Consider the following 27708-nt stretch of genomic DNA (forward strand, 5'->3'; position numbering starts at 1 on the left):
CCCAGGCCCCGCCCCCTCCCCTCCCGCTCGATGCTCCCGGAGTAGTTAGTGCCAGTGAAGTGCGGGCGGCGATGAGAGCGAAAGTTGCGCTCGGCTCGGCGCTGGGGGCTTGAAGCGGCTCCGAGCTCCGCCCGCCAGGATCGCCCCAGCCCCAACTCGCGCGCGCGGGCTCCGGCCGCGCCCGCCCGGCCCCGCGCCCGCCCGCACACCCTCCCCCGGCCCGGCGCCCCCTCCTCAGGAGCCGCGGGTCCCCGCCACTTTCGCCCGGCCCCGGCCCCCGCCGATGCCGGCCATGGTGGAGAAGGGCCCCGAGGTCTCAGGGAAGCGGCGAGGGAGGAACAACGCGGCCAGCGCGGCCGCCTCGGCCGCCGCCGCCGCCGCTTCGGCCGCCGCCGCCTCGGCCGCCTCCGCCGCCGCCGCCTCCTCGGCCGCCGCCCCCGCCTCGGCCGCCGCCGCCTCCGCCTCAGCCGCCGCCGCCCCCAATAATGGGCAGAATAAAAGTTTGGCGGCGGCGGCGCCCAATGGCAATAGCAGCAGCAACTCCTGGGAGGAAGGCAGCTCGGGCTCGTCCAGCGACGAGGAGCACGGTAGGTGGCAGCCTCCCCGCGCCGCCCCCGCGCCCGCCGCCCTGCGCGCCCGCTGACTGACCGCCGTGCTCTGCTTCCCTGCAGGTGGCGGCGGCATGCGGGTCGGACCCCAGTACCAGGCGGTGGTGCCCGACTTCGACCCCGGTGAGTAGCGCCCCGGCCGGCCGGCGGCCCGAGGGGGCGGAGAGCCGTCGGACAACTTTCTTTTTGTGTGTGTGGGTCCTGCGGTCCGCGGGGAGAGCGAGGAGAGGACGCACACCTCGTTCGTGAGCGTGTCCGCAGACGTGCCATTGCTCCAGGGAAGGCCCCGTCGCCCCCGGCCCCTGCGCCCCGCGGCGTGGTGCGGCCATACCTGGCCCGGGGCTCCGGCGTTCCCACGTCCGCACGAGCCGTGCCGGCCTGGGGTCGGGGTGGCCGGGCCGGAGAGTGAGCGTCCTCGGACCCGCGTCTCCCCTCCTGAAGGTTGCCCCCCATGCCCTTCCTCCTCGGCCGGCCCCGGACTCCCCTCCCATCCCGAGAGCGTTAGAATGACGAGCCCCCGAAACCAGTTAATAAAAGAAGTGTGCTTCCCAGAGGGCGCCCTGCCCGGCGAAGAGAGGCTTGCTGGTGGCAGTTTGGTTTTAGGACCTATTTGTAAATGTGCTTGTATCTCTTTCTTTCTTTCTTTTTTTTCTTTTTTCTTTCTTTTCCTTTGAAGGAAGGGGTTGTGAAAGAACAGAACCTTCAGAGGGTTTAGCCTAATGATTTCCACCTCCAAGAAATTCCTACATCCTAGAATGGAACATTTGCTACCCTCGTTGCTATTCTGTGTGGAAGCAAATTTAAAGTACCAGAAAAATCCAATCAGACAAAGGAATTCGTCAGTGAGATTCTAGCCTGTATCTGTATAAGATCTATACAATCTCTTTAAAGATTGTTGGCGTGGAAAATGAGAGGACGTGCATGGGTTTTATTTCAGAAATAAAATTCAAAAGAGAGTCTTGTAGAACTGGAGTTAACAGTCCTGGTCGGAGGGCTTTAGAGCTGGTGGTTCTCTGTGTAGATTGTATACTAGTTTATTTGAGAAAATAAACGCATAAATGCCTTTTCTTGGAAACATGACAGCAGAAAATTGCAAGGATCTAGTCCTTAAAAAGGGCAAGTGCTCTTAAGCTGTTATTAAAGTAGGAAACTGGGTGTTCTTTGAAGTGAAAATACATAGGGATCCCTGAGTGAGCTCTTAGGCACTCCGGAAATAAATGACCTTTCCCATATTTGCAGTCAAGATTTTGGTCTGTTGATTTAAATCTCTTAAAGTATATGTAGTCAATCATCCAGGTTTGTCTACCACCAAGTTCCCTTTACATTTAATGTTAGTTTTTTTTGATAGTTTCCCCTTCCCCCACATCTTCCTTTTTTGGTAGTCACTTCTCGTTTGTAAGAGTAACAGAATGGACCAGGCAATTCTTCTCTTCTATGCAAGCCTTCTCCATTCCTTCGTTGGCCACCAGGGGAAGCATACTGTTTTTTGGTTACAGTTGACCCTATCTTCATTTTGTAGGTCAAGTCCATCTTTGTTTTAAAGCACAGGACACAAAGCAGACCTTCTCACCAAGTTTCCCCCATATATTGAAAAAAATCAATTTGTAAAAATTCTTTTAGTAAGTTGGTCAGTTTTGGATACACTTTGGTTGTATTCGTTTTGAACGCGTTATTTAAATATGTTGCACGTGATTAAGGAAAAAGGGCATATTTGATGGCAACAGCAAGAATTAGATTTCTCACGTTCTTCTAAATATTGATGTCTAGCTCTGCATTGTTAGTACTGAGCCTCATTTCTTTGGAGTTGTTCTCTTTGAAACAGCAAATGTAATAAGATCATATTTTGAGCTGTCCTTGCAGTTTTGATGGAATAGGTGCAAGCGTAAATTTGCTAGCGACTCTCCTTTCTGAAAAGTAAAACACTGTAAATATTTTGTGCATAGTCTTAACTGCCAGTGGAGTGGGTCCTGGTGTTAACATTTCCTATTTTGTGTTTGTTTTAATCGAGAAAGGAATCTAACTGGTATGAAATAATTTCAAACCCTGTTTTGCCAATCTGAGCAGGGGACACATTCCTAGATAAGGCTGGAAATTGTGGGACTTTACTGTTTCCTACTGATTTATTTTTTTAGGTGTGTTCTCGTTTAACTTAAAATCAAAGGGAAGGGGAGACTTCTATTTTGGAATAGAAATGATACACCATATTTGTTTCATGGCAAAATAAAGTTTTTTTAGACTTTAGACTTAAGACAGGTTCTTTTCATAAGCACAAGTTAGGAGTAAAGTGGAACTGAGATTGTGACTGTTACTGCTTTTTCTTTCTGCTTGCCTGAGTTCTGAATACATCTTTATTTTTTTTAACCAGAATTTGAGCAGACAGGTGAATGTGGAAACTCATCAAGAAGCCACTTTTTTTTAAACTGTCTCTGTAAAGACGTATGAGTGGAAGAAGTTGATTTGAATTTTTTTAGTCATATTTTATTCATAAAATACGAGTATACCAGCTTGACCCTCCGTAGAGCTTTAAAAGCAAATGGTTAAAACTAGAAGCACCTGATATTCCCTGTACTGTCTAAGGAAGATTCATTTCTGTCACCCTCACAGATAGTGGGTGCAGCAGATAGAGCACTGTAGTCCCAAAATGCTGATTCAGTTCTTAAAATCTAATTAAGACCTAGACTAGATCAGTGGACTGGCGCAACTTTAGGTAAAATAGCATCTCTGTTTATGATGACGGAAACAGTTCAATCAATTAGATTTCAAAGCAGAGACCAGAATGCAGTCCTCCACCTTTAACTTAGATTTTGTCCTCGTGTGGTGTCCAGACTGTCTTTCCATAGCCAAGGGCATAGCATCCGCTGTGTTGTCTGTTTCCTTTAGAGTTTAGTAATCAGAGAATAAAGTAAGAGGGAGGAATGCTTATTCTAGCCTACCTCTGATCAGTCTGGTTAGTTATTTCCTACACCTGCCAAGCATACTTTATTTTGAAACAAGTAATGTTTTTCTGTACAAAAATGTGAACGTTTCCATGATCCTACCAATGAGCATGTGGAGGAAGAAGCTGTAGTCCATGTATTTCGTTGGTCATTTGTTTAGTCCTCTTCTTTGTTGTCTTCTAGCTAGAGGAACATAGTCACACGATTTTAAGGTTGACTCAAGTTTTTTGTTTTCTGAAGCATGTTTTGTTATTGTTAACTTCTGTCCAAGTTGGTTTTCAGCGTCACAGTTCACTAAGGTTAAAATGAAGACTGTTGTCAAAGAGGAGATGTTAATGGTAAATATTTTGGAGGTAATGGTCCTTTAAACAGATAACCTTTATTGGAAACTTTGAACCCAGTATATTTAATCAGATTTGAAAATTTGTGGTTGTCATTGGCTCAGCTGTCACTTCAGAGTTGACTTTTGTTAATAAAATGTGTTATGCTTTAATGTGGAATAGTTTTCCTGAACAGGTGTCTTGACCTGCTTTTCATATCTTTTTACTGGTTGTTCTGTATTCCTCTCTGAACACATGATTTTCTATGCTTTAGTTTCATTGTAAAAATCAATTTTATTGATATCCTAAAATTCATTAAGTTATGGGGAATGATTTGTCATTTAGGACATACTTTGAGGCAGTGCTAACCCAAATGAGAGGTCAGGATAATAGTAAATCCTGTGAGTGGTCAGCTGGGTTCAGTGGAGTGGTGGGAGACACCTAAAACTTGTCAGGATATTGATACCCTGTCTCTGGGATTAAGAGTGTGATTTAAGGGGAGGAGGGCATAGCTCAGGTGGTAGAGTGCATGCTTAACATGCGTGAGGTCTTGGGTTCAATTCCCAGCCCCTCTATTATAAATAAATAAATAAATACATAAATAAACTTAATCCCCCCCCCCAAAAGAAGGGTGTGATTTAGGGCAGAGCATGTCATTTTATCTCAGGAGCCTCAGTTTCCTCCCTCATGAATCAGGGTTCTTTTCATCACGTATGGCCTGTGATTATGTCAGGTATAGTCATCTTTAATTTCAGGTTTCTTTCAGAAGCAGGATAGAGTAGACAGTGAGAGCTTGGGCTGTGGGAATCATCAGACCTGATTTCAGATCTTGGCAGTGCCTCTTGACTACCCTGTGTTGCTCCTGGGCACGTCACTTCATTTTTGCCTTCTTATGTGAAATAGAGGCAATGCAACTCCTCCCTCAAGAGAAGGAATGAACTGAGCTAATACAGGTAAAATGGCCAGCACAGGGTGAGTGCTAAGTAAACATTTTTTGCTATCTTATTCTAATGATCATTTGTGGAACTGAAGTTGCCAAGTAGTGGTCCCTGCATGGCCTTCCTTTGTGCACTGGGAAGACTGGATTGTGAGGAAGCCATAGATTTGAGTGAGAATCATACACTGAGATATTTGAAGATGATTGATTTTAAGTTCCATGTACCTGCTACAATTTAGGTAAATACCCTTTCCTGGAAGAATGAACTAGCCCAGAACATTTATATAGCAGAAAAGTACACTTGAGATCCAGAGAGAATAGTTAAACCTGACTAGGAAGTTTCTAGATAGTACAAAAGGGACCTTGACTCCATCCCTGGGCCAGGGGAAGTGCACGTTAACTGGATTCTGAGTTAGGGAATTTTTTGCTCCACACTTTCAAGTTCTTGTCTTTGGGATTTAATGCTTTCGTGTGAGATTCTTCCTTCTGCCACAGCATTCCCTTCCATGGATGATGACTGTGACTCAAAGGTTAGCTGGTTGAGGCTGAGCAGAGCAGAGCTGTTTTAAGAAGCAGTGTTAAAGGTCATTTGTACTGAAGAAGTTTAGGTTTACTCTTAGGAAGCCATTTTCCTTGGTGGTATAAAATTCTATGGGGCAATTTAGTTGAAAAAAATCTTCCTAGTCTTTGGAGATGACACATCAAAGTTCTGTCCAAGTTGCTATAGTCTCCTCCAGCGTATTTGACTTTTAATATTTTACTCCCTGCTACATAGATTGTTGTAATTAATTTATAATTTAGCTCTCCTTTTCTTCTTAGCCTTTCTTTAGAAGTTCTGTGCATAATGTGAAAGTAAGAAAAATGGCTCTATTTGTCTCCTTGCTCTAATGGAAAACAGTAATCTTTGCTAAGGAGTGTGTGTTAAGTTGGTGTTTATATTTAAAATAGAGAACTTTACTTTCTGCAAAGGGCGGGCGTCTTCTGTAGCAGCACAGGAAAAGTCTGAATAAGGTAGGAATTGGGATTGAATGCTGATTCAGTGATTTGGACTGAGTTAATACCTACAGCTTTAAATAGCAATTGTGGAAAATATTTGTGACCTTAGAAATAAGAGGTAATAGTTGTAATTATATAATTGCTTCTGTTTTGTATTCTGGAAGTTTTATTAATCTAACCTCTGGTTGAGTTTTATGTTACCTGTTGTTGATTTTTTGGGGTTTTTTGGGGGGGGTAACTAGGTTTCTTTATGTATTTTTAAATTAATATTTTATTTGTTAGTGGAGGTCCTGGGGATTGAACCCAGGACCTTGTGCATGCTGAGCACGTGCTCTACCACTGAGCTACACCCTCCTCCTTGTTGTTGATTTTATAGAATATTTTAAAGTTTGTGTAAGGATGTGAAAACTAATATATGTATGTTCATGTATGACTGAAGCATTATTCTGTACACCAGAAATTGATACAACATTGTAAACTGACTATACTTCAATAAAAATATATACCAAATAAATAAATAAATAAATAGTTGGTGTAAGGTGACAAAAAGTGTTTTGCTGAAATGTTTGAGAGAAATAAATATTTTTAAATGACATTAAAATGTAATTTATTACTCCTTCACAGCAGCCAACACCCTCTCTGACCCCACCTGCCCATCATTCCCAATAAAACACTAGTGGTGACAGGCGGAAAGAAAGTCACTTAAATGAAATGTTGAGAGTAAACCCTAAAACTATCTTTTTCAAATTAGTCAAATTTCTTATAGATGTGCATCTTAGTAAAAACTGCATAGTAGACATAATTCTTTGAAATTTCTGGATTTTCTCTCCCTCAGAGTAATGAGAGAATAAATTGCAGTGTCCATCCAGTTCAGCCTTTTTGTGTTCTAGACGAGGAAAGTAAGATAGAGTGGCTTGTGTTTGTCTTTCAGTATCTAATCATTAAGAGAATTTCCAGGTAGACTTGAGGCCTATGAAGCCAAACTTTGAACGCCTATTATTTCAGATGTTTTAGAGTCTTGTTACTTGGTGTGACAATGAAGAGCAGTAGTATGTGTGCATAATTTCAGAACCAGAAGAAAGAGTTAAATGTCTAAAATTGAAGTGACTAGATAGTTTGAATATCTTTGCAAATTATCATAAGGTAGGATAATTTGAATGTATTCACAAATTATCGTAAGGTAGGATAGAATTGTAAAGATAGGATTATTTAAAAAAGACATTCAAGTAGGAAAGGAAGTAATACCTACAGTTGTATACCCACCAGTGTGATGAAACACTGTTGATACTACGACATATTTGCTTCGGGTGTAGCGATCCACTCCTGCCTTCACTAATTGAAAATTGATTTATGTTATTCCTGTGGTAGATAGTTTGCATCCTCTGAGAAGCAGATGGCAGGATGAAACTAGGTGTGCAAGAGTTTCATTAGGGTAAATGCCTGTGAAGGGTAGAGTGGAGAGGGGGAGGATGAGGTGGCAGAGCCTTCAGCCTGGATGCAGGTGTGACACTTGTGAAGGAAAACGGGGAAGGATGATTGATGAAGGCTCCAGAAGCCTAGGATTGCAGTGCAGCTTGGATGATGTCTCAGCCAGAGCGCAGGCTGTTGGCTGGAGTACGTTGGGCAGAAACGGCCCTACTCTAGGGTGTCTGCTGTGTCCACTCACTGGCCTGGCATTGGTGTGAGCACTGCAGTGGCTCTCGAAGGTGCTGGGCAACTGGGCCTGTCAGCTAATTAGTTGCACTCCTTGAAGGGAGGTCTGAGTGGCATACTCTCAAGGCCGTCAGAATTCTGTAGCATGTTTCTGCACTTAAGTATGATAAACGGTAGGCTTTTGTTACTGTCAAAGTCTTTTTGTAAATGGAATTATTTGTGCATATTCATTTGCTTTGATGTTTTCCTGCAAGTACGTTGACACTGACAGAGCACACTAGTTCCTTTTCTTGACCCAGTTTTCAGTATGGTGTCAGATTTACTGACTTCTCAATGCTATCGTTTTATGGTTTATGTTGGCATTTTTCTTATTATTGGTGAGGTTGAGTGCGTTTTTATGGTTTTTTTTTTTTTTTTTTTTTTTTTTTTGCTACTCAGGTTCCTCCTGTGAATATGTCTTTTACTATTTTTCTGTAGGGTGTTGGTCTTTTTCTCTTTGATTTGTGTGAGTTCTTTATATATTTGGATACCAATCATTTGTTAGGGCTGCATATAGAGTTTTTTGTTTTCTCTCTAGTATAGGGGGTTGACTGAGTTCCTTTTAGCAGGAAGGAATAAAAATAGATCCCTGGTATGGTATATTTCTGCTCAAAGACTGGCCTTGGTACATAGCTCCTGTAATGTTTGTCACCAGGACTCCTGGTTTCTAACGTGAATGTCACTGAGAATGGACACATCTTTTTTTTTAGTTATGTTTCAACTTTATTCAGCTCATTTGGTGTACTATTAACCAGTTGACCTAAACTGTAGTGCCAGATGACTTGTAAACCTCTGACTTAATTTCTGTCCATCATGTTGTTATAACAACATACTAGTTAGAGGTTAAAGTTACAACCTCAGTTCCTGTAGTGGTCAGCTGTGGACTAAAACCAAATTCAGCTGTCTACGGATTTGTCACTGTAGTGAGGGAGAGGGCAAGCATATGGACGGGGAGGTGCAGCTTTTCATCACTCACGGAAAACCTTCGAAGGAATGATCTGTCATTGCCACGTTAGTGTAGTGCTTGCTGCATGCCAAACTTGCTTGAACACTTTGTGTTTACTAATAATTTAGCACAGCAACCACAACAATTATATCAGATAGTTAAAGTTGTTATTCCCATTTTCCGTACAGAGGTACCAAGAGGCTTATTGTTACAGTTCAGTAACCGTACAGTTACAGTACAGTTCAGTATAGTAACCTGCCCAGGGTAATCCTTTCTAAGATGCTGTAAGTTGTCAGATACACAATTATTGTATATATCACTAAGGAAAAAACATCAAGATACCATTATTTGTAAGTTACAGTCACATTTCAATCTAGTGTATTTCAGGGAGAGTCAGCCAGAAATCCTCTTTAAGAAAATACTCTTAGGAGCAGTGCTTTATTAAATCAACTGATTAGTTGTTTCCATGTGGTCCCAAGTGTTGTGGACTTTCATGTTTAGGATTGCCAGAGCGTGCTTTGTGTCCAGTTACATTCCTCCTCTTCCTGGCAATGAAAACACAAATGAAATGGGAGGTATCTGGCTTGGTTGACTGGGACAAATTGGAATGAGTTGGTTTACTCCTACAGGTGTGTTGAAATAATCATCTTCAGAGCTTAAAATACAATTTTTTTTTGAGGGGATCAATTTCTTGCGATTGAATAATTTAAGGTTACAAAAGACTGTGTTATGTTGCCTACCCTTTAGTTTAACAGATAGAGTATAACATTTAAATATCCACCCCCGCAGTATGTTTTTCTACAGGTTTACATTGGACTTGAGCTGTGGAGTGAATTTAAGAACTGTGTCTTGAATAAAATATGAAATGAGACACAAATTAAAATATCCAAGAGAGTATTTTTAAAAACCCTTGGTTTCACCTGTTATCTGGTTAGTATTGTTCAGCAACTGGTCTTCCTCCCTTGTGTATTATTCCCATCCTTCCTCCCCCATCAAAAAAACAAAAAACAGACTAACCCTGCCCACCCAAGAAACCCAAGTATATATTTGTTGGTGTTATTAGTGAATTTTGTTCAGTTTTTCAAAGACCAGAGTATACTTAAATTGTAAGCCTTATTCTGATTGACTTAGATGTGAGGTTTGCTATGTTTGGTTTGATCATAGTGTAGTTTAACTAGGGATTATTTTTGTCTGCCCAGAACCCCAAGACTTGCTCCAGTACTTCCACCGAGGAAACTTAGGTGAGTCCTTGCTCCTGAAGTTTGGCTGTGGTCCTCATCCTTCTTCAGCAGTTTCATCTAGTAACCAAGTTATACTACCTGGTGGCTTTATTTATGTCTGAGAAGGTTAATTAAATTTTGGGGGTTAATTTCACTTTATTCACTTGAACTTAGGGTATTTTTGTGCCATTGTACACACATACACACTCTCACTGAAGATTATAGATCCTGCTTTACTGGCCTGGAGACTTCTGGGCTTGGGGCTTACTCTGCTTTCAGACTGAGCATGGGTACAGGGAGATCCGGATAGTAAGAAGAATAGCTTAAGTACTTAGCTAGCTGGTCTTTTGAGTAAGGACCATGAAGTCTTCTGGGAGCTCATGGTGTCATGTGCTTCTGCTTTCTTTGAGGGTGGTAGCATGCTTCAAGCTACCAGTTTGGTTTAAATATCTTAAAGTTTATCCTCTGCTAACTTGACACAGCTGAACACGGTTCTGGGTGTAATAAGAACATGTGCTTGCATTGGCTGACTTTCCTTGAATAGGCATTTTGTAATGAACGTTTGATAGCTAAGCACCAAGTTCAGTTATTTAAGAAACAGAAACTCAATGAAAAATGAGCTTTAAAATTGCATTTAAAAGCTGGTTTTTCTCTGTTTTCTGTGCCTTTTTAATAATGAATTTGTCTGAATTAGAGATCGTGGATACATTCTTAAAATTTTTTTATTACGTGAAATTTGTATAACATAAAATTAACCAGTTTAAAGTGAATAATTCAGTGGCATTTAGTTCATTTACAATGATGTGCAGCTGCCACCCACTTCGTCTGGTTACAAGATGTTTTCATCACCACAGAGACATCTCACATCCATGAAGCAGTTACTTCCCATTTCCCACTTCCCCCGTCCCTCACACATTGCTGAAGGCAGTTTGTGGATGGCACTGGGGGGTGCATTGTGGTGGCGGATGAGGAGTTGAAGAAACCAGGAAGATGTTTAGATGAAATGATCCTTTGACCTAAGCTTTAAAAATACAGTTTTTTCAGCATTTATGATTTGATGGTGTTTTTTAGTTTAAAAATCAACATTATATAATATTGTAAGCTGTAAATACTTAAAAATTACTTTGAAAATCCTAATCTTAAAAATTTTAATCTCAATTTTCTTTTTAATTGTTTTGAGCTGTCCAATAATGTAGCCACTAGGTATCTGTAACTTAAATTTTATTTAAAAAACTTTAAATTTATTAAAATAAAATAATTAAAAATTCAGTCTGTCACACTAGCCACATTTCTGATGCTCAGTAGTTCTGTGTAGCTACTGGCTACTATATTGGACTGTGCAGAATAGAACATTTCCATTATCCCAGAAAGTTCTGTCAGACAGCACTGATCTGGAGGTTCTGATGAATTGAAAGCTTCATTTTTAAAAATTTTTGTTTTTGTTGTTGGGGGTAATTAGGTTTGTTTGTTTGTTTATTTATTTATTTATTTATTTATTTATTCAATGGAAGTATTGGGGAATGAACCCAGGACCTCGTGCATGGTAAGCATGCGCTCTACTGCTGAGCTATACCTTCCCCCCTTAATTTTTTATAATTAGTTCAGAAGTGTTGGACCCTTAATCTAGGTGCATGGTGAGATGTGATATTGGAACAGCTGATAGATATTATGATGGCTATGTACTGAATTCCTCTGTGAAATATTCTTTAAAATACTGCTATTGAGGTATTCAAAATAAGGCTTCTTGAAAACAAAATAGAAATTGAAGCTTAGGAGAGCTTTGTTTTTTGAGGTGGTTGTTTGGTACCTAATTAAACCAAAAGGATGATTCAGATGTATGGCTGTATTGAAGATAAAATACAAGACTTAAAAAATCTAGGGGAAGGTATAGGTCAAGTGGTAGAGTGCATGCTCAGCATACACAAGGTCCTGGATTCAATCCCCAGTACCTCCTCTAAAACCTAATTATCTCCCCCCTGCCAAAAAAAAAAAAAATCAATACTGTGAAGGCTTAGCCTTGCTTGAAAAGATTAAGTTTTTAAAGCGGCCTTATTAAGGCAAAATTGACGTAAAATTATATGTATTTAATGTTCACAATTACACATGTATTGGGCTGCTTCAGGTTGCACTGCTTACTGATGCTCTGTTCAGTCTTTTTTTCTCTTTCATTTTGGTTACTTTTCATTGCTACGTCTTTAAGTTTGCTGATGTTTTCTTTTGCAGTGTCTAATCTGCTCTGTTTTACCCAACCACCACCCATCCCTCTGGCAACCAGAGTGTACTGCCTGTATTTTCTTCTAGGAGTTGTATGGTTTCTTACATTTAAGTCTTTAGTCCATTTTGAGTTTATTTGTGTATATAGTGTCAGAAAGTAGTCCAGTTTGATTCTTTTGGATGTAGCCATCCAGTTTTTCCAGCACCATATATTGAAGAGGCTGTCTTTTCCCCATTGCATTTTCTTTTATCCTTTGTCATGGATTAATTGACCATATAAATGTAGGTTTATTTCTGGGCTCTCTATTCTGTTCCGTTGATCTTTGTACCTGTTTTTGTGCCATTACTATACTATAATGATTACTGTAGCTTTGTAGCGTAGTTTGGAATCAGAGTGTGTGATACCTCCAGCTTTGTTGTTCTTTCTGAAGATTGCTTTGGCTTGTTATTGGCTTTTAAACTTTTAAGTTTGGGTTTTATGTTCATGGAAACATTCTATAAATATAATAATGCTTTTAGTAACTGGAATATCAAATTTTCTGTTTTTGAATAGCTAGTATTCATTTCAGTATTTGTGATGAAGTACTCAGTCTAACTACCTGCTCATTGAAATCTGATGATTCTAGCCCAGAATTTTCCAAAGCTAGTTTTTTTTTTTTGAGACTACTATTCTTTAAAAAGTTAATTATTTAAAAATTATTACTTCTAATTAATGTACTTCTGAGAAAAGTGTAGTTTAGGGAATATCTCATTCTTGGGCTGTCTTGGACTTCCATCTTGCTGGGATGTAATAAAATGAGAGAGAGAGAGTGTGTGTGTGTGTGTGTGTGTGTGTGTGTGTGTGTTCCCTTTGAAGCACTTACAGAATTTCTGTTGTTTCCTAGTCATTTTCAGCTCAGTGTCTTTTAGATTTTTGAACATCTGGCACTTTCAAATGCCATATTTTGATGCTTCTAAACTGAATTAGTGTTTTATAAAGCTGATGAGCTATCATTTTGAGTCCTTGCTGGTGTTCTGCTTGCTTGGCAACAGGTCAGTTTCCATGGTGTTGCCAGTTTTGTACAACATTGTTAGTGGAGCAGAGAGGTTGAGGGGTGGTGGTGAGGCCCCTGACCCTGCTAAAGCAGGGTACAAACTGGAATAGTTGAGCTTTTATTTAGTTTTACATTTTAAGTTTCTAGATAATTTTTAAAGAAGAGTTTCACTGCTTGAAAAAAATTTAAAGCCACACTTTCTGTCTTATTAACAACAAGTAGCAGTAGCAAAGTGAAAGTGTTGATACCAATGATTTGAAGTGTAAGTTCTACAAACTTTAATGTAGTTGAGACAAAGCTAATAATCATTAGGCATTCTAAAAGCATGCAGCTTTTAACTAAGACACATTCATTGGTTGACTGTTTAATTGTGAGGGGAAAACAGTTTAAGAACATGTATGAAATTGGAATTATGCTCTGGAAAAGTAAGATGAAGTATAATTAGATTTTAAAAAATTTTTGGAGGGAGATAATTAGGTTTATTTATTTATTTAGTGGAGGTACTGGGGATTGAACCCAGGATCTTGTGTATGTTAAGCATGCGCTCTACTGCTGAGCTGTATACTCTCCCCCTGTAATTAGGTGTTTTCAGTTTTTACGTTTTAGGAATGTAATTTCCCCATGAGATGTTTATTGTCTTGCTTTTTTACACATTGCACTTTTGTACGTATTTTTAGGAACTCATGTGAGAAAGTGATGGACTACTTCTGGTGGTCTAAGATCATTAATTTTTCTCTTTATTATTGGACTTCTCTCTGTTACACTTATATAGTTTTCCTAAACTTTAATGTTTGCTTTCTTGCTTATGAAGAATTTGAACTTATAGAAAAGAGTAGAAGATTAATGAATCCTATATGTCCAGCAACCAGATTTAGTAATTATAAGATTTTTGCCATCTTTGCTTAAGCAAAAAAAAATTTTTTTGGCTAAAGTTTAGTAAGTTTGCTTTTCCACCTTATGGAAAATAAAGTTGTATATTAGACTTAATTATTGGATACTTAATATATTCAGTAGTCATAAAATGCCTAATCTGGTGTTTGAAAGATGCCATGTGATAGGAGTCTGCTGTGCTCCGAAAGCCTAGGGGTGGGCAGGGTGGCATGAGGGGAGGTGGGTGAAATTGGATGTGGCACCCATGTTCATAGCAGCATTATTTCCAATAGCTAAAACATGGAAGTAACCCCAAGTATCCATCAACTAATGAATGGATAAGCAAAATGTGGCATATGGTATATACATACAGTGAAATACTGTGCCTTTGAAAAGTTAATTCTACAATATGTTACAACATGGATGAAACTTGAGGACATTATGCTGAGTGAAATAAACCAGTCATAAAAAGCCAAATACTGTATGATTCCACTTATATAAGGTACTTAGAATAGTCAAAATCATAAAGACAGAAGTTGTAATGGTGTTTGCCGGGGGCTGGGGGGAAGGCAGAATGTTGAGTTATTTAATAGGTATAGAGCATGAGTTTTACAAGACGAAAGGTGTTAGGGGACCGGTGATGGTGATGAGTACACAACAGTATGAATGTATTTAACACCCCTGAACTGCATGCTTACAAATAGTTAAGATGGTAAATTTTGTGTTATATGTATTTTACCACCTTGAAAAAAAATTGTAATAAAAAAAAGAAATTGAGTATGGGAAGGAAAGGCTTTCCAGAGGTGACCCTTAAGGTAGGTCTTGAAGGGCAGTTGAGGGAAAGCTGTCCAGGCTGAGGGAGCCACATGTTCATATCCTGTGGCTACAGAGGGTGTGACAGTTTTGAGAAGTTTGATATATAATTGAAGCTTGGGGAGGTGATCAGGAGTGGTGGAAGATGAGACTGTAGAGGTGGATACATTGTGTGCCAAGCTAAGGAGTTTATTTTGTTTTTAAATAATAGTCTTGTTGAGATACAACTCACATACTGTAAAACTCACTCTCTTAAAGTGTAGTTTGGTGATTTTTAGTTTGTTCTGAGTTGTGAAACCATTACCACTGTCTAATTTCATTTCCCCTCCAAAAACCCTGTACTTACTAGCAGTCATTTCCCATTTTGGAATTTATTTTAAATGTTATTTAAATAATTTTATTTTGTTTTCATTGAAATATAGTTGATATTACAAGATAATGGGTAACATTCACTGTGCTCTACAGTAAATCCTTGTTGCTTATCTACTTTATATATAGTAGTTTGTAACTTTTAATCCCATACCCCTAATTTTTCCCTCCCTCTTTCCTCTCCCGTTTGGTAACCATGAGTTTGTTTTCTGTGCCTGTGAGTCTGTTTCTGTTTTGCATATACATTCATTTGTATTATTTTTTAGATGCCACATGTAAGGATAGTAGACAGTATCTGTCTGACATTTCACTAAGCATGATATTCTCTAGGTCTATCCATGTTGCTGCAAATGGTAGTATTTCTTCTCATTCCTCTGTGTCTGTGTGTATATACACATATGTATATATACATATAGACACACTTATCCCACATCTTAGATTGTCTATTGATGGGCACTTGGGTTGCTTCCATGTCTTGCTCTTGTAAATAATACTGCTATGAACATTGAAGTTCATGTATTTTTTTGAATTACTGTTTTAATTTTTTCTGAATATATACCCACGAATGGAATTACTGGATCATATAGTAGTTCTATTTTTAGTTCTTAAGGAACCTCCATACTGTTTTCCACAGTGGCTGTACCAGTTTACTTTTCCATCAACAGTGTATGAGGGTTCCTTTTTCTCCACATCCTCTCCAACACTTGTTATTTGTAGACTTTTTGATGATGGCCATTCTGACAGGTGTGAGGTGATAGCTTGTTGTTGTTCTGATTTGCATTTCTCTAATAGTGACATTGAGCATCTTTTTATGTTCCTGTAAGCCATCTGTATGTCTTCTTTGGAAAAATGTCTGTCCAGGTCTTCTGCCCATTTTATGATTGGGTTGCTTGTTTTTTTGATAGTGAGTTATAATAGCTGTTTGTGTAGTTTGGATGTTACCTCCTTGTTGGTTGCATCGTTTGCAAATATTTTCTCCCGTTCTGTAGGTTGAACTTTTGTTTTTGTCAATGATTTCTTTTGCTGTGCAAAATTAAATGATTTTTAATAACCATTTATGACTCATCTCTCTTAGAAAGCATAAAAATAACATACCTTAATGTTTCTGTTATGAAAGCAATAGTGTAATATTTTTATGAAATAATATCTGTCATATTGACCATGCATTTTAAAACTACACTGCTCCACCTTGAAGAATCATTGTTCTTTGGTGAGTAAGACTGGAGAATTTTAAGCCAGAGAGTGCTGTGAATGTAATTGTAGTTTGGAAAGACCATTGGTGGTTGTGATGAGGAGAGCTTGTGGGAATGAATTCACAGAAAGTGGAGAAGACCACCCATTCATCCAGAAACTTGTAAATGAGCACCTCTGCCAGACACTTGGTAGGCACTGTGAACATCCAGCCTGTGTGGAGGTAAGTTCTGGTGAGGGGCTGCTGTGAGGAATCTTCAGGAGGGAAGCGAGGATGCATTTATGTGTTTGAAAGCTGTTGAGCTGTTTCAGTAGACTGGCTTTTATGATAGATTTAATGCGGGGCACAGGGAGGTGACAACAACCCCTGGGTTCCTGGCTTAGGTGACTTGGTGACTGTGTGCCACTCCTCTAATAGGGGATATAGCAGATTTGAGAATTGAGACACCCGCACATGGTAATTCAGGCAGCATTTACTGAGGATTATCGTGGAATCCCCTCCCGTCTCTCCTCTAAGTTGGGTCCACCTTATCTGTCTTCCTGTTGTGCCTTGTCTCTTACCTCTGTTACAGCACTTCTCTGTCTTTACGTAGTTACCACCTTCTATGTCTTCTCCACTGCTGGGGAGGGCGGGAACTGCCTGTATCATTAGGGGTCATCTGTATCCCTGCCGGCAGACTGCGCCAGCAGGGAGACTGTCATTGCTTCTCATTGCCTCACTGCTGCTCTCCTCCTGTTGACCATCCTCATCTGTAACTAGGATTGCTGAGGGTGCCTTCTAGTAAGTCTTCTGCTCCCATGTACTAAAATGTAAGTCAGTGTTTTTCTGTTGCTTGGAACCTCACAGTGGCCCATATTTCACTTAGGGTAAAAGTGAAAGACCTCACTATGGCCTTATAAGTCCTGCTTAGGCTGGTTCTTGTATTACTTCTGACTTTTACCTCCATTGCTTCTTTTGAATCTTTGCTTGAATGTTACCTTCTCAGTGAGGCCTGTCTTGACCTTCCTCCTATCCATCTGTAAGTATGTTATCTCTAAAATAGGACTTAGAAACAGTCTAGCCTCATACTGTATTATTTCTCCCAACTATATAATTTTCTGGAAAAAGCAAAACTATGTAGACAGTAGAAAGATGAGTGGTTGCCAGGGGTTAGAGTAGGAGGAAGGATGATTGGGCAGAGCACAGAGGATTTTTAGGGCAGGGAAAATACTCTGTATGGTACCATAATGGTGGATACATGTCATTATACATTTGTTCAAACGCATAGAATGCACAACACCAAAAGTGAACCCTAGTATACTATGAACTTTGTGCAATTACGATGTGTCAATATAGGTTCATTGGTGGTAACATATGTCCCACTCTGGTGGGGGATGTTGATAAGGGGGAAGCTTTTTGTGTGTTGGGGCAGGGTATACGGGAAATCTGTCTTCCTCTCGACTTTGCTATAAACCTATTACCCACTCTAAAAAAATTCAGCCTTTAAATAACAACAGAAAAACCTAACCATGGATTTCACAATTAAATAAATTACTACTTGTTTCTTAGTATAACCCAGTCAACTCTTTTTAACAGTTGGTTTGTTTAGATCAGCATTCAAACATAGGCACATGTTGTATTAAAAAAAGCTTTATTGAGGTGTAATTGGTGTTCAGTGAACTGTCATATTTAAAGTGTACAATTTGATTGGTTTTGACACATGTATACACCTGTGAAATTTTCATCACAGTCAAGATACTGAATATATCCATCACCCCTCTGGCCCCAGTTTCTTCACGCCTCTTTGTAATTCCTCCTACCTGTCCCTGTTCCCCTAGGCAACCACTGATCTGCTTTCTGTCTCTATAGATTAGTTTGCATTTTCTAGAATTTTATGTAAATGGAATCTTAAAGTATATACTATCTTGTCTGGCTTCTTTCAGCATTATTATTTTAAGACTCATCCACATTGTTGTGTGTATCAATTGATTATTCTTTTTTATTGCTGAGTAGTATTACCTTGTACGGATACACCAGAAGTTCTTTATTTATTCTCCTCTTGGTGGACATTTGAGTTTTTTCCATTGTTTGGCTATGACAGGTAAATCTGCTGTGTGTGAACATGTATTTCCTTTTTTCTTGGGTAAATACTCAGGAATGAAATCATTGTAGTTGCATACTTAATTTTTTTTAGAAACTGCAGACTTTTCCGAAGTGGTGTTGCAGTTTTGCATCTCCACCAGCCGTGAGAGGACCAGTTGTTCTACAGCTTGCTGAAAATATTACACTTGGTGTGGTTGCTCTTTTTAATTTTAGACGTTCTGATACGCCTGTGGTAGTATCGTATTGTGCTTTTAACTTAACATCCGTCTCATGACAAATGATATTGAGCTTTTTTTAATATGCATATTTGCCGTCCCCATAGCTTCTTTGGTGAAATAAGCTAACTTGAGTCTCCTGACTCCATGGCTGGAAGCTCTCTCAGAGCAGGAGGCTGGGACAGCAGCAGGGCTCCTCCTCTCTGTTTCCCATCTTTCAAGGATCACTGATGTCTGTTGTCTGGAAGACCATTGTTTCATATATTTTGTTTGTTGGTTTATTTGGATTTTTCAAGGGGAGGGTAAATTTGATCTCTGTTACTCCCATCTTGTCCGAAAGCACACACACTGAGTTTTAATACATAGATTTCCTCCTTTCTTTTTGATTTTTCTTGTAATGTAGTTGTGGAAGACCACTAGATGGTCTGGTTGAGTTTCCCTCTTTCTAGATTTGCTGATGACATCCCTGTCCTGTTTTAACATGTCCTTTTTCCCTTTGTATTTTGTAAACTGGTAGTTAGATTTAGAGGATTGACTGATTTCTAATTAAAATCATTTTTGGCAAGAGTGATTTGCAGGAGACATTTGGACCATCCTATTTGAAATGAAAACCTCCATTGTACTCCAGTCCCCTTACCCTGCTGTACTACTGTTTTCGTACCACCTGCTAACATAATATAAATGAACCTATTTGTTTAATATTGATTCTAAAATTTAAACCCCATAAAGGCACAGGTCTTTGTTTTGTTTACTGTGGTATCCCCAGAGTCTAAAACGTTCAGCATGTAATTGGCACAAAATAAAAATCTTTTTGAAAGAAATGAATGAAATACAAAGGCACACTGGTAAACTGTCATTACCCTCATTACCGTTTGTAGAAAAGTAACATTTTCTTTTGTTAGAATAATTGTGCTTAATAACATTATTAAAGACAATGTAAAATCTTCTGGAATTTGGGCAGTTAGGAACTCCTGAGATGGATTTTGGAGGAGGGCAGTGTATCCAGCTCTGCTTCTTCCTCTGAGAAAGCCCTCTTCTTGGTAGCTACCAGTGATTTATTGGCTCTTTAAAAATCCAAGCTAAATGTTGCAGCGTTTTTCAAGGGATCTAGAAAATGCTCCTGTGCCTGGAGTGAGATTGCTACTCTGCCAGCCTAGAGGCTTCGACAGAAGCTAAGGAAGCCCCGGAACTTCAGATGTTCCTGGCGAGATCCTCCCCGCACCCTCCCGTCCCTCAGCACGCCAGCTTCTCTGTCACTGTCTGCCGTTGGTATTGATCTCAATATGTGCTTTTTTCCTAGTGATCAGTCACCGAGAAGACCAGGATTCCTAGACCATCTTCTCATTCTGTCGACTCTAATCTCTAAGACTCTGTATGTTTTTTTCTAATCTCATCTTCCAACCCTGACCTTCTCTCAAAATCTTTATACTGAACCTTCTGAAACTCAAGGTGCATGAGCAGAACCCCCTAATCCTCAGTTTCTTTTGTGAATTCCCCTTCCATTCTTGTTCTTACTGCATATTGGTTGTCTCCTGATGGCACTGTTTCCCTGCAGCCCTCTCAAATGCTACTTGCTTTTCCCACAAACATTGCTCGTATCACTGGGCCTGGAGGCGGGATGTCTTCCTTGTTCTGTATTGCCGCTTCTGTACCATTTTTTCCTCTTCCCTAAAAACACCCCACTGTGAATATGATGCCATTAGATGATACCACTCACTACTGCTTTCTGCTGCCTTTCTTTCCAAAGATCCCTATGGAAGTTTGAGCTCCTTCTGGCAGTGTCTCCTTTATCTCTCGCAGTGCTTCTTGCCTTAATGCTCCTCCATCTCATATCAATACAGTTATGCCAGTTTCTTTTTGTTAGTGTTTGTGTGGTGTCTTTTTTCATCTTTGTGCTTTCAGCCTTTATTCTTATAGGTATGTCTTGACAAATTTTTATCCAAATCTTAAAAGCAAATTTTTGCTTTTGTCTTGAGCATTTAGTACTGTTTACAGTTTCAATTAAGTATTTACTGATGTATTTGTAGTTAGATCTACTGATTCAAAGCTTTCTATTTATTTGACCTACCTGTTCTGTGTTTTGTTTGTTCCTTTGATCTTTTGAATTGATTTAATGTTTATTATTATTCTAACATCTCTCCTTAGCTTGGTCTTTTTATGCTCTTTTTTAGAAATACTATTCTCATAATTGTTATCCTAGAGATTACAGTTTTCTTTTAGTTTTATTTTGTTTTCCAAAATTTTTTATTGTGGTAAAATACCCATAATATAAAATTTATCATCTTTAACCATTTTTAAGTGTACAGTTGAAGGATATTCATAGTATTGTGCAACCATCTCCACCATCCATCTCCAGAACTCTTTTCGTTTTGTAAAACAGAAACTCTGTCCCCATTAAACACTCTCCATTCTTTCCTCCTTTCAGCCCCTGACAACCACCATGCTACCTTCCGTCTCTGAGTTTGACTACTCTAAGTACCTCATATAAGTGGAATTATACAGTATTTGTGTTTTGTGTGTGTGTGTGTGTGACTGGTTTATTCATTTTGCATAATGTCCTCAAGATTCATCAGTGTTGTAGAATATGTCAGAATTTCCTTCCTTTTTAAGACTATTTAAAGGACAGTTCTGCCAGATGAAGGATTTTTGGTGGATTTTTTTTCTTTTAGCACTTTGAATATATTGGACCACTTTCTCTGGTCTCCAAAGTTTCTTATGAGAAATCTGCTTATAATCTTACTGAGGATCCATTGACTGTAATGAGTCATTTCTCTCCTGCTTTCAAGAATTTATCTTTGTCTTTGACTTTCAAAGTTTGATTATAATTGTCATGGTGTGGGTCTTTGATTCATCTTACTTGGAGTTCATGTAGTTTCTTGGATGTTTATATTCATGTCTTTCATCAAATTTGGGGAGTTTTTTGGCCATTATTTGTTCAGATATTCTCTCTGTCCTTTTCTCTCTCTCCTTCTGGGATGCCCACAATCCTTATGTTGGCCCGTTTGATGACGTCCCACAGGTCCTTTAGGCTCTGGTCACTTTTCTTTGATCTTTTTTTCTTTCTTTTCCTCAGACACAGTAGTTTCCATTGTCCTTTCTTCAGGTTCACTGATTTTTATCCTGTGTGCCCAAATCTGCCTTTAAATTCCTCTAGTGAATTATTCATTTCACTTGTTGCACTTTTCAGCTCCAGAATTTCTTTTTGATTTATTTTTAGTCTTTCTCTTTATGGATATTTCCATTTTATTCATACATTGTTTTCTTGATTTTCTCCACATTTTCCTTTAGTTCTTTGAACATCTCTAAGACCATTGTTTTAAACTTTTTGTCTAGTAGATCTGCCATCAATCTGGTCTTTCTTAAAGGGACAATATCTGCTGAAAGTTTTTTCCTTTGAATGGCCATACTTTCCAGTTTCCTTTTATGCCTTGGGATTTTTGTTGTTGTTGTTGAAAACAGGACATTTAAATCTAGTAATGTGGTAAGTCTGGAAATCAGATTCTTCCCCTCCCCTGGGGTTTGCTGTTTGTTATTATTTTTGTTTTTCTGCTTGGTGTAGGCTGTCTCTATGCCAGGGGTCATCCTGAGGTCTTCTCAGATCTTTTCTGAGCTTGCTTTTTCCCTGGGCATGTGCAGTCACTTTTTAGTTTTCCTTGTATATGCAGTTACTTTTGAATAGCCTACTTATCAATGTCTGCCTCTTGACCAAAAGGGGAAAAAGAGAAAAATGAAGAGGAGGGGGACAGTCAAGCCTGCTAAATCCTCTGGAAATCACTTTAGCTGGAGGAGGAGGGGCTTGCTACAGTGCAGGGAGGTATAACAGTCATGGCCAGCTGCCTCTGGTCTACACCTCCCTGATCAGAAGCAGCAGTCAGCCATCAGAGCACAGCTTCTCAGTAGAGGATAGCATCTGCGTACCCTGGTTCCTGTAGGCTGTATCCATGCTGCTTCAGGAGCTTGTGCACAGCTGTCTGGGGGTTGGGTAGCTGCTGCTGTGTTAAGAGCTGAAATTGAAATTAACCTGCAGTTTGCTATCCAAGCCTTTCTCTGGAAGTTGTAAGCCTTCAGTAGACTCCCGAGTTCCACAGTAGTTTCATCAGACAGATTCTCCCAGTGCAATTGATGTGTAGGTGAGGAGGCTGATTCCTGGTGCTTCGTACTCCATCGTCTTCCCAGAATCCTTTCCCCAGGGGATTACAATTTACATCCTTGATTTTTCAGTCTGATGTTAAACTGAGTGCTTTTATGCTCTGGCAATGCAAGGGCCATAGACCATTTCAGTTACCCCCTTGTGCTCCCTATATGCCTTTGTTGTTTTGTATCTTAAGTTTCATATATTTTAATTCCTGTAAGAAACAATTATCTTACACAGTTCCTGCATTTGGATTTAGTCGCACATTTACCCTTTTTGTTGCTCTTTGTTCCTTTGTATACCTCATAATTTTCTATCTGGGTTTATTTTTCTTCTGTTTGAAGGGTATCCTGTGGTACTTCTTTTAGTGCAAGCCTGCTAGTGATCAATCTATCTGAAAATGTTTTTATTTCAGGTATATTCTTGAAGGTTACTTTTACTGGGTATAGAATTCTAGGCTACAGTTATTTTCTTTGAGCACTTCAGAAATATTTCATTGTGTTTTGGCTTCTTTTCTTCTTTAGTAAAGCAGTATAATTGTGACCTGCCTTTTTTTTTTCAGGTGGTTTAAATATTTTTCTTTGTCTTTGTTTTAGCTATTTTATTGTGATGTTCCAAGGTACGATTTTTTTTTTTTTTTAAGTTTACTCTGCTTAGGATTCTTAGGGCTTCCTGAACCTGTGGCTTGCTGACTTTCATTAATTTTAGAAACTTCTCAGTTGTTATTCAGTTATTGCTTCTGTTACATTCTTTCATTTCTTCTTGGAATTTCAATTTCGTATATGTTCTGTATCCCTGTCTCTTAGTCTCTACCCTTGTTTTTCAAATTTCAGTATCTTTGGTCTTCATTTGACATTTTATTCTAACTTGTCTTTCTCACTTTGCCTGTGTCAGTCTTTTAAACGCATCCATTGAGTTCTTAGTTTCAGTTCTGTAGTCCTTTTTTTTTTTTTTTTTAATTTTAGAGCTTCCATTTTTTTTTTTTTAATAGTTTCTAGTTCTCTACTAAAATTGTATATGTTGTCTTTTATCTCCTGGAACTTTGGAAGTATAGTTATTTTAAAATCTGGTAACTCTTAATATGTGGAACGCTTGTGGATCTGTTTCTGTTTTATATTTCTTCTGTCTTTTGTTCATGTTGTATTGTTTTCTCATGTGTCTGGTTTTCTGCCAAATCATTTTTAATTATGTGTTTTATATCAAAGTTGTAACTTACAAAATTGTTTATAAAAATTTTTGAGGCCCAGGACAATATCTTCTTGAGAGGATTTATTTATACTAGCAGTCTGGAATCACCTTAATCCAGTTTCAGATGACCCAGCTGAAATGATTCAAAGCTGAACTGCAGTCCCTGTAAGGATCTATTTACTTCAGTTTCATCCTTAGCTCCTAGGGTGTAGCCTTTTGGGCATCCACTGGCTGCTGTCTGTTTCTCCTCTCCCTGATGGCAGTACTTGTGGCATCCAGCGTCAGCTTGCCTAACTCCAAAAGCTGTCAGGTGCATTACTCGGTCTCTTAATGGTCCCCTCTGAAATTGGCAAATATCCTTGCTGAGGGGAAGATGACCCCGGTAGCTGGACTTCCTTTCTAAGCTTCAGTCTTCACTGCATTCTGGCCTTATCTTGTCAGTTATCTGATTCCTTCAAGCAGATGGTTTAAGTATTGTGTTTAGCTTCTCTAATTGTCCTCAGTGGGAGGGCCTGAGTTTCTGGTCTATTACTGGAGCAGTAGTTTCTACCTTTCTGTCCCTTAGTACAGTACAGTGTCTGTAGTCTTTTGTGATTTCAGTATCTCTGAAGATAATCCATGCCACAGCGACAGTTCAACAGCTGTGACCCCGATCCTTCAAATACCTTGTCTGCTTAGTTCCTTGGCCTCTCTCCCAGTTGTCCTGTTCTCTGCCCTACCTTGGCCACCCATCCCCTTGAGTTACCACTGTCTGCAACTCCTCTCTCATCTCATTTTCAAGTTTAGCGCTAGGACTACTACTTTCTGATCTTTTTAGCTCATACCTTCCAGTATCCTGTTTCCTGCAGTCTTCAACCACATCATGACTTTCAGTTCATTGATCCTCCCACCCTTCCCCTGGTCACTCTCATGTTTTTGTTCACCTGAGGTTCTAAGGTCAGTTGTTATAATACATCCTCTGCTCCTTTTCCCTTGTTTTCCTCTGGTTTCATCTAGAGTCTTGGCTGAGCCACAACCCATGTCTTAGCCTGGATTCTCCAGAAAAGAGCATAAGAGAAAGCTTATATGCTACTACTTTATGTGAAGTTAGAGTGAGGGGGGAAAAGAACGTGAAGGAGAGAAAGCAAATACAAAACGGTGTGTTGTCAGGCCAGCCACAGCTTCACAAGAACCTTGGCTGGTTTCTCAGTGATGCTGGAAATCTCCAGAGAGTAATGGCACCTCTCAGAACATACCCAGGGGTCAGATGTGTCGGGAGTACAGCTGAGTCACTTGTTGCCTCCTCCCCGACTCCTGTCTTTTAATGATTAAAGTTACTCCACTGAGTCTTAAACTACTCTATGCTTTCAGGTTTGTTACTTGGCCTCTTCAGGCACCTGCTGGAGAAGCAGCTGAATTTGGGCATTGGTGCTGCTGTGGCTTCTGCTACAGTGGGCAGAAGGAAGCCCACCAGAGCTCAGTGCTTACCCCTGGGGGGAGGTGGGGACAGCTAGTGGTGTTAGGAGGAGAGACATGGGGAGTGGGCTTAGTGCTCAGGGGAAGCTTGTGCGCTTTTGCTGGGCTGGGAAGTAGAGCAGCAGTCAAGTCTCAGTGGATTTGGGGGAGGGGCACGAGCTGCACCTGTTACAGTCTGTTTAATTCAGCCTCTTGCTTATTCTTTGCTGGTGTCCATGCAGCTGACTGTGGCTGGAGGAACCCTCCTGACTAGTCCCATTTTAAAGTTGTGGTCACCAAAATCACGGAGGCCTGTTATGGGTTATATTCTGTTTTCTTACTCCAGTTACTCTCCCAGACAGTATTTAAATATCTAACTTCAAACCTTCAGTTCTTCCTTATCCTTCCTTTATTTCATTGGGGGAAAAATGGAGGCAATTGGGAGAAAACTTTCACAGGCTCCCACTGCCATATGTGCCACCTTCCTGCGCCAGTGCCCTGCCCTCTGCCTGTCTTCTCCAGCTGCTGACGTTCCCAGCTAAGACCACCTTCTCTGTGTGTGCATTAGACCCCGTCGCCTTCTACCTACTCAGAGGCTTCACTCCAGAATTCATCCCTTATTGCGTCATCAAATTTCTCTTCTCCATAGCATGTAAAAGACTTGTTTCTCCCTTGTTTAAAAAAAAATCCTCCTGTAATTGTGTGTATCCCCGTCTCCTTTCCTAACCTCTTAATCTTTCTTGAACACTTTCCACTTAGGCTCTGCTGCTCTAAAATTGCTCATAATGTCGCTAGTGACTTCCATGTTGCTAAACCAATGGCCAGCTTGCAGTCCTCACCTCATTTGACCAGTTTACCCCAAGGGACCCTGTGGATTACTCCTCTTTGAAGCCTGATTAGGCATAGTTCTCCAGAGAAGCAGAATCAGTAGGAGGGGTGTGTGTGTGTGTGTGTGTGATTTATTATAAGAAATTGGCTCATGTGACTGTGGAGGCTGAGAAGTTCCAAAATCTGCCATCAGCCAGCTGGGGGCCCAGGAGAGCTGATGCTGTAATTCTGGCTTGAGTCCACAGGCCTGAGAATTGGCTCAAGCTGTCAGGTTGGAGAAGTTGTCTCTTAGCCTTCTCGTTCAATTCAGGCCTTGAACTGATGGAATGAGGGCCATCCACGTTATAAAGGGCAGTCTGCTTTATTCAGTCCACCAGTTCACATGTTAATCTCATCCAAAAACACCCTCACTGACAAACCTAGAATGATGTTTGACCAGTATCTGGGCACCCTCTGGCCTGGTCAAGTAGACACAAAATTAACCGTCACAAAACCCTCTCTTCCTGTGACATTTAGAACAAGATGCCTACTTAGTCCCTACAAGATCTGGTTCCTGTCACCCCTGACCTCAGCTCCAGTGATTCTCCCCTTGTCTCCACTCCAGTCACAGGTGCCTCCTTGCTGTTTCCTTGCTGTTTCTTGACCATTGTGTACACCCTCCCACCATAGGTCTCTGCGGTCATTTTGATTCTTGCTCCTCTGCCTCCCCCTTTACATTTAAACCGAATGGCCCATGGCCTGTTTTCTTTCCCTCCGCGCTGGAGTGTCACATTCTCACTGCAGCTTTTCCTGCTCAGTCCAACTAAAAGTTTTAGCTGCATCCCTTTCTCTGCTTAATTTTTTCCTGACTCACTCTCATCAGTCCAGCATACTTCCTTCTTTATCTTGTTTATTGTCTGGTTCCTCCAACTAGAAGGTACACTTTGTGAGGTGATGGCTTTTCAGTCTTGTTACCCTTTATCCCCGAAGCTTCTAGAATAGTGCATGGTGCAGATTTGTCTCTTAGAAACAATTTTCTGTTTCTTTAAAAACATGCACAGAAACTCTTCCCAGAAAAGTTACAAAATACAGGTTTCTAGTTTGGAACTCTCAGCAGTGAATACCTTTATTGGCTTACAGATGCCTTTTATATAGGTCTTTTCTAGATATGCCTTTGATAGTCTGTGGATGAGCTGATGTAATTCTGAAGGCACACTGCCAGCTTTCTCACTTCCTTTCTTTTTAGCTCCGTGCATGTGTGTGTGTGTGTGTGTGTGTGTGTGTGTGTTTATGTGTGTGTGTAAGTGTAAGAACCAGCACTGCTGAAGAGCTTTACAAGTATGCTCTTACTTAATTCTCAAAACAACACAGGCTATTTAACTGAGTTCAGCTTTAATAATGATAGGTATTCCAGGTGCTTAGCATACAAATTGACCACTCAAAGTTAGGAATCCTCTCTTAAGATCAGTGCAAAAATAACTGAACCCCAAGCCTTTCTCAACTTTAGCCTTCCTAGATCTTCTCCGGTCAGTCTACCTGTTAGGTTCCTGGATCTGGGGTACATATCTTGTCCAGAAGGTTAGAAATGTAGTGGTACCTGCCGTCATGAAAGATCTTGCCCTTTTGGGCTCAAGTTGTCAGTCAGCTCCATCCACTTCTGGAGTGTTCCATGAGGAATTATAGGACTCCCCTTCTCCCCCATA

The 27708-nt window shown here is 40.1% G+C and overlaps 1 protein-coding gene across 1 annotated transcript in view; it reads left to right on the top strand.

Moving 5' to 3' along the window:
* The first annotated feature begins 268 nt into the window (after positions 1–268).
* RCOR1 (REST corepressor 1) overlaps positions 269–27708 on the top strand; it is a 102264-nt gene continuing 74824 nt past the window's right edge. The window contains exons 1-2 of the mRNA XM_031454373.2: positions 269–587; positions 672–731. Coding sequence (XP_031310233.2) covers positions 284–587; positions 672–731 — 364 coding nt within the window. The 5' untranslated portion in view covers positions 269–283. The remainder of the gene's footprint in view (positions 588–671; positions 732–27708) is intronic.

The sequence above is a fragment of the Camelus dromedarius genome, chromosome 5 (assembly GCF_036321535.1).
Source record: "Camelus dromedarius isolate mCamDro1 chromosome 5, mCamDro1.pat, whole genome shotgun sequence".
Lineage (NCBI taxonomy): Eukaryota > Metazoa > Chordata > Mammalia > Artiodactyla > Camelidae > Camelus > Camelus dromedarius.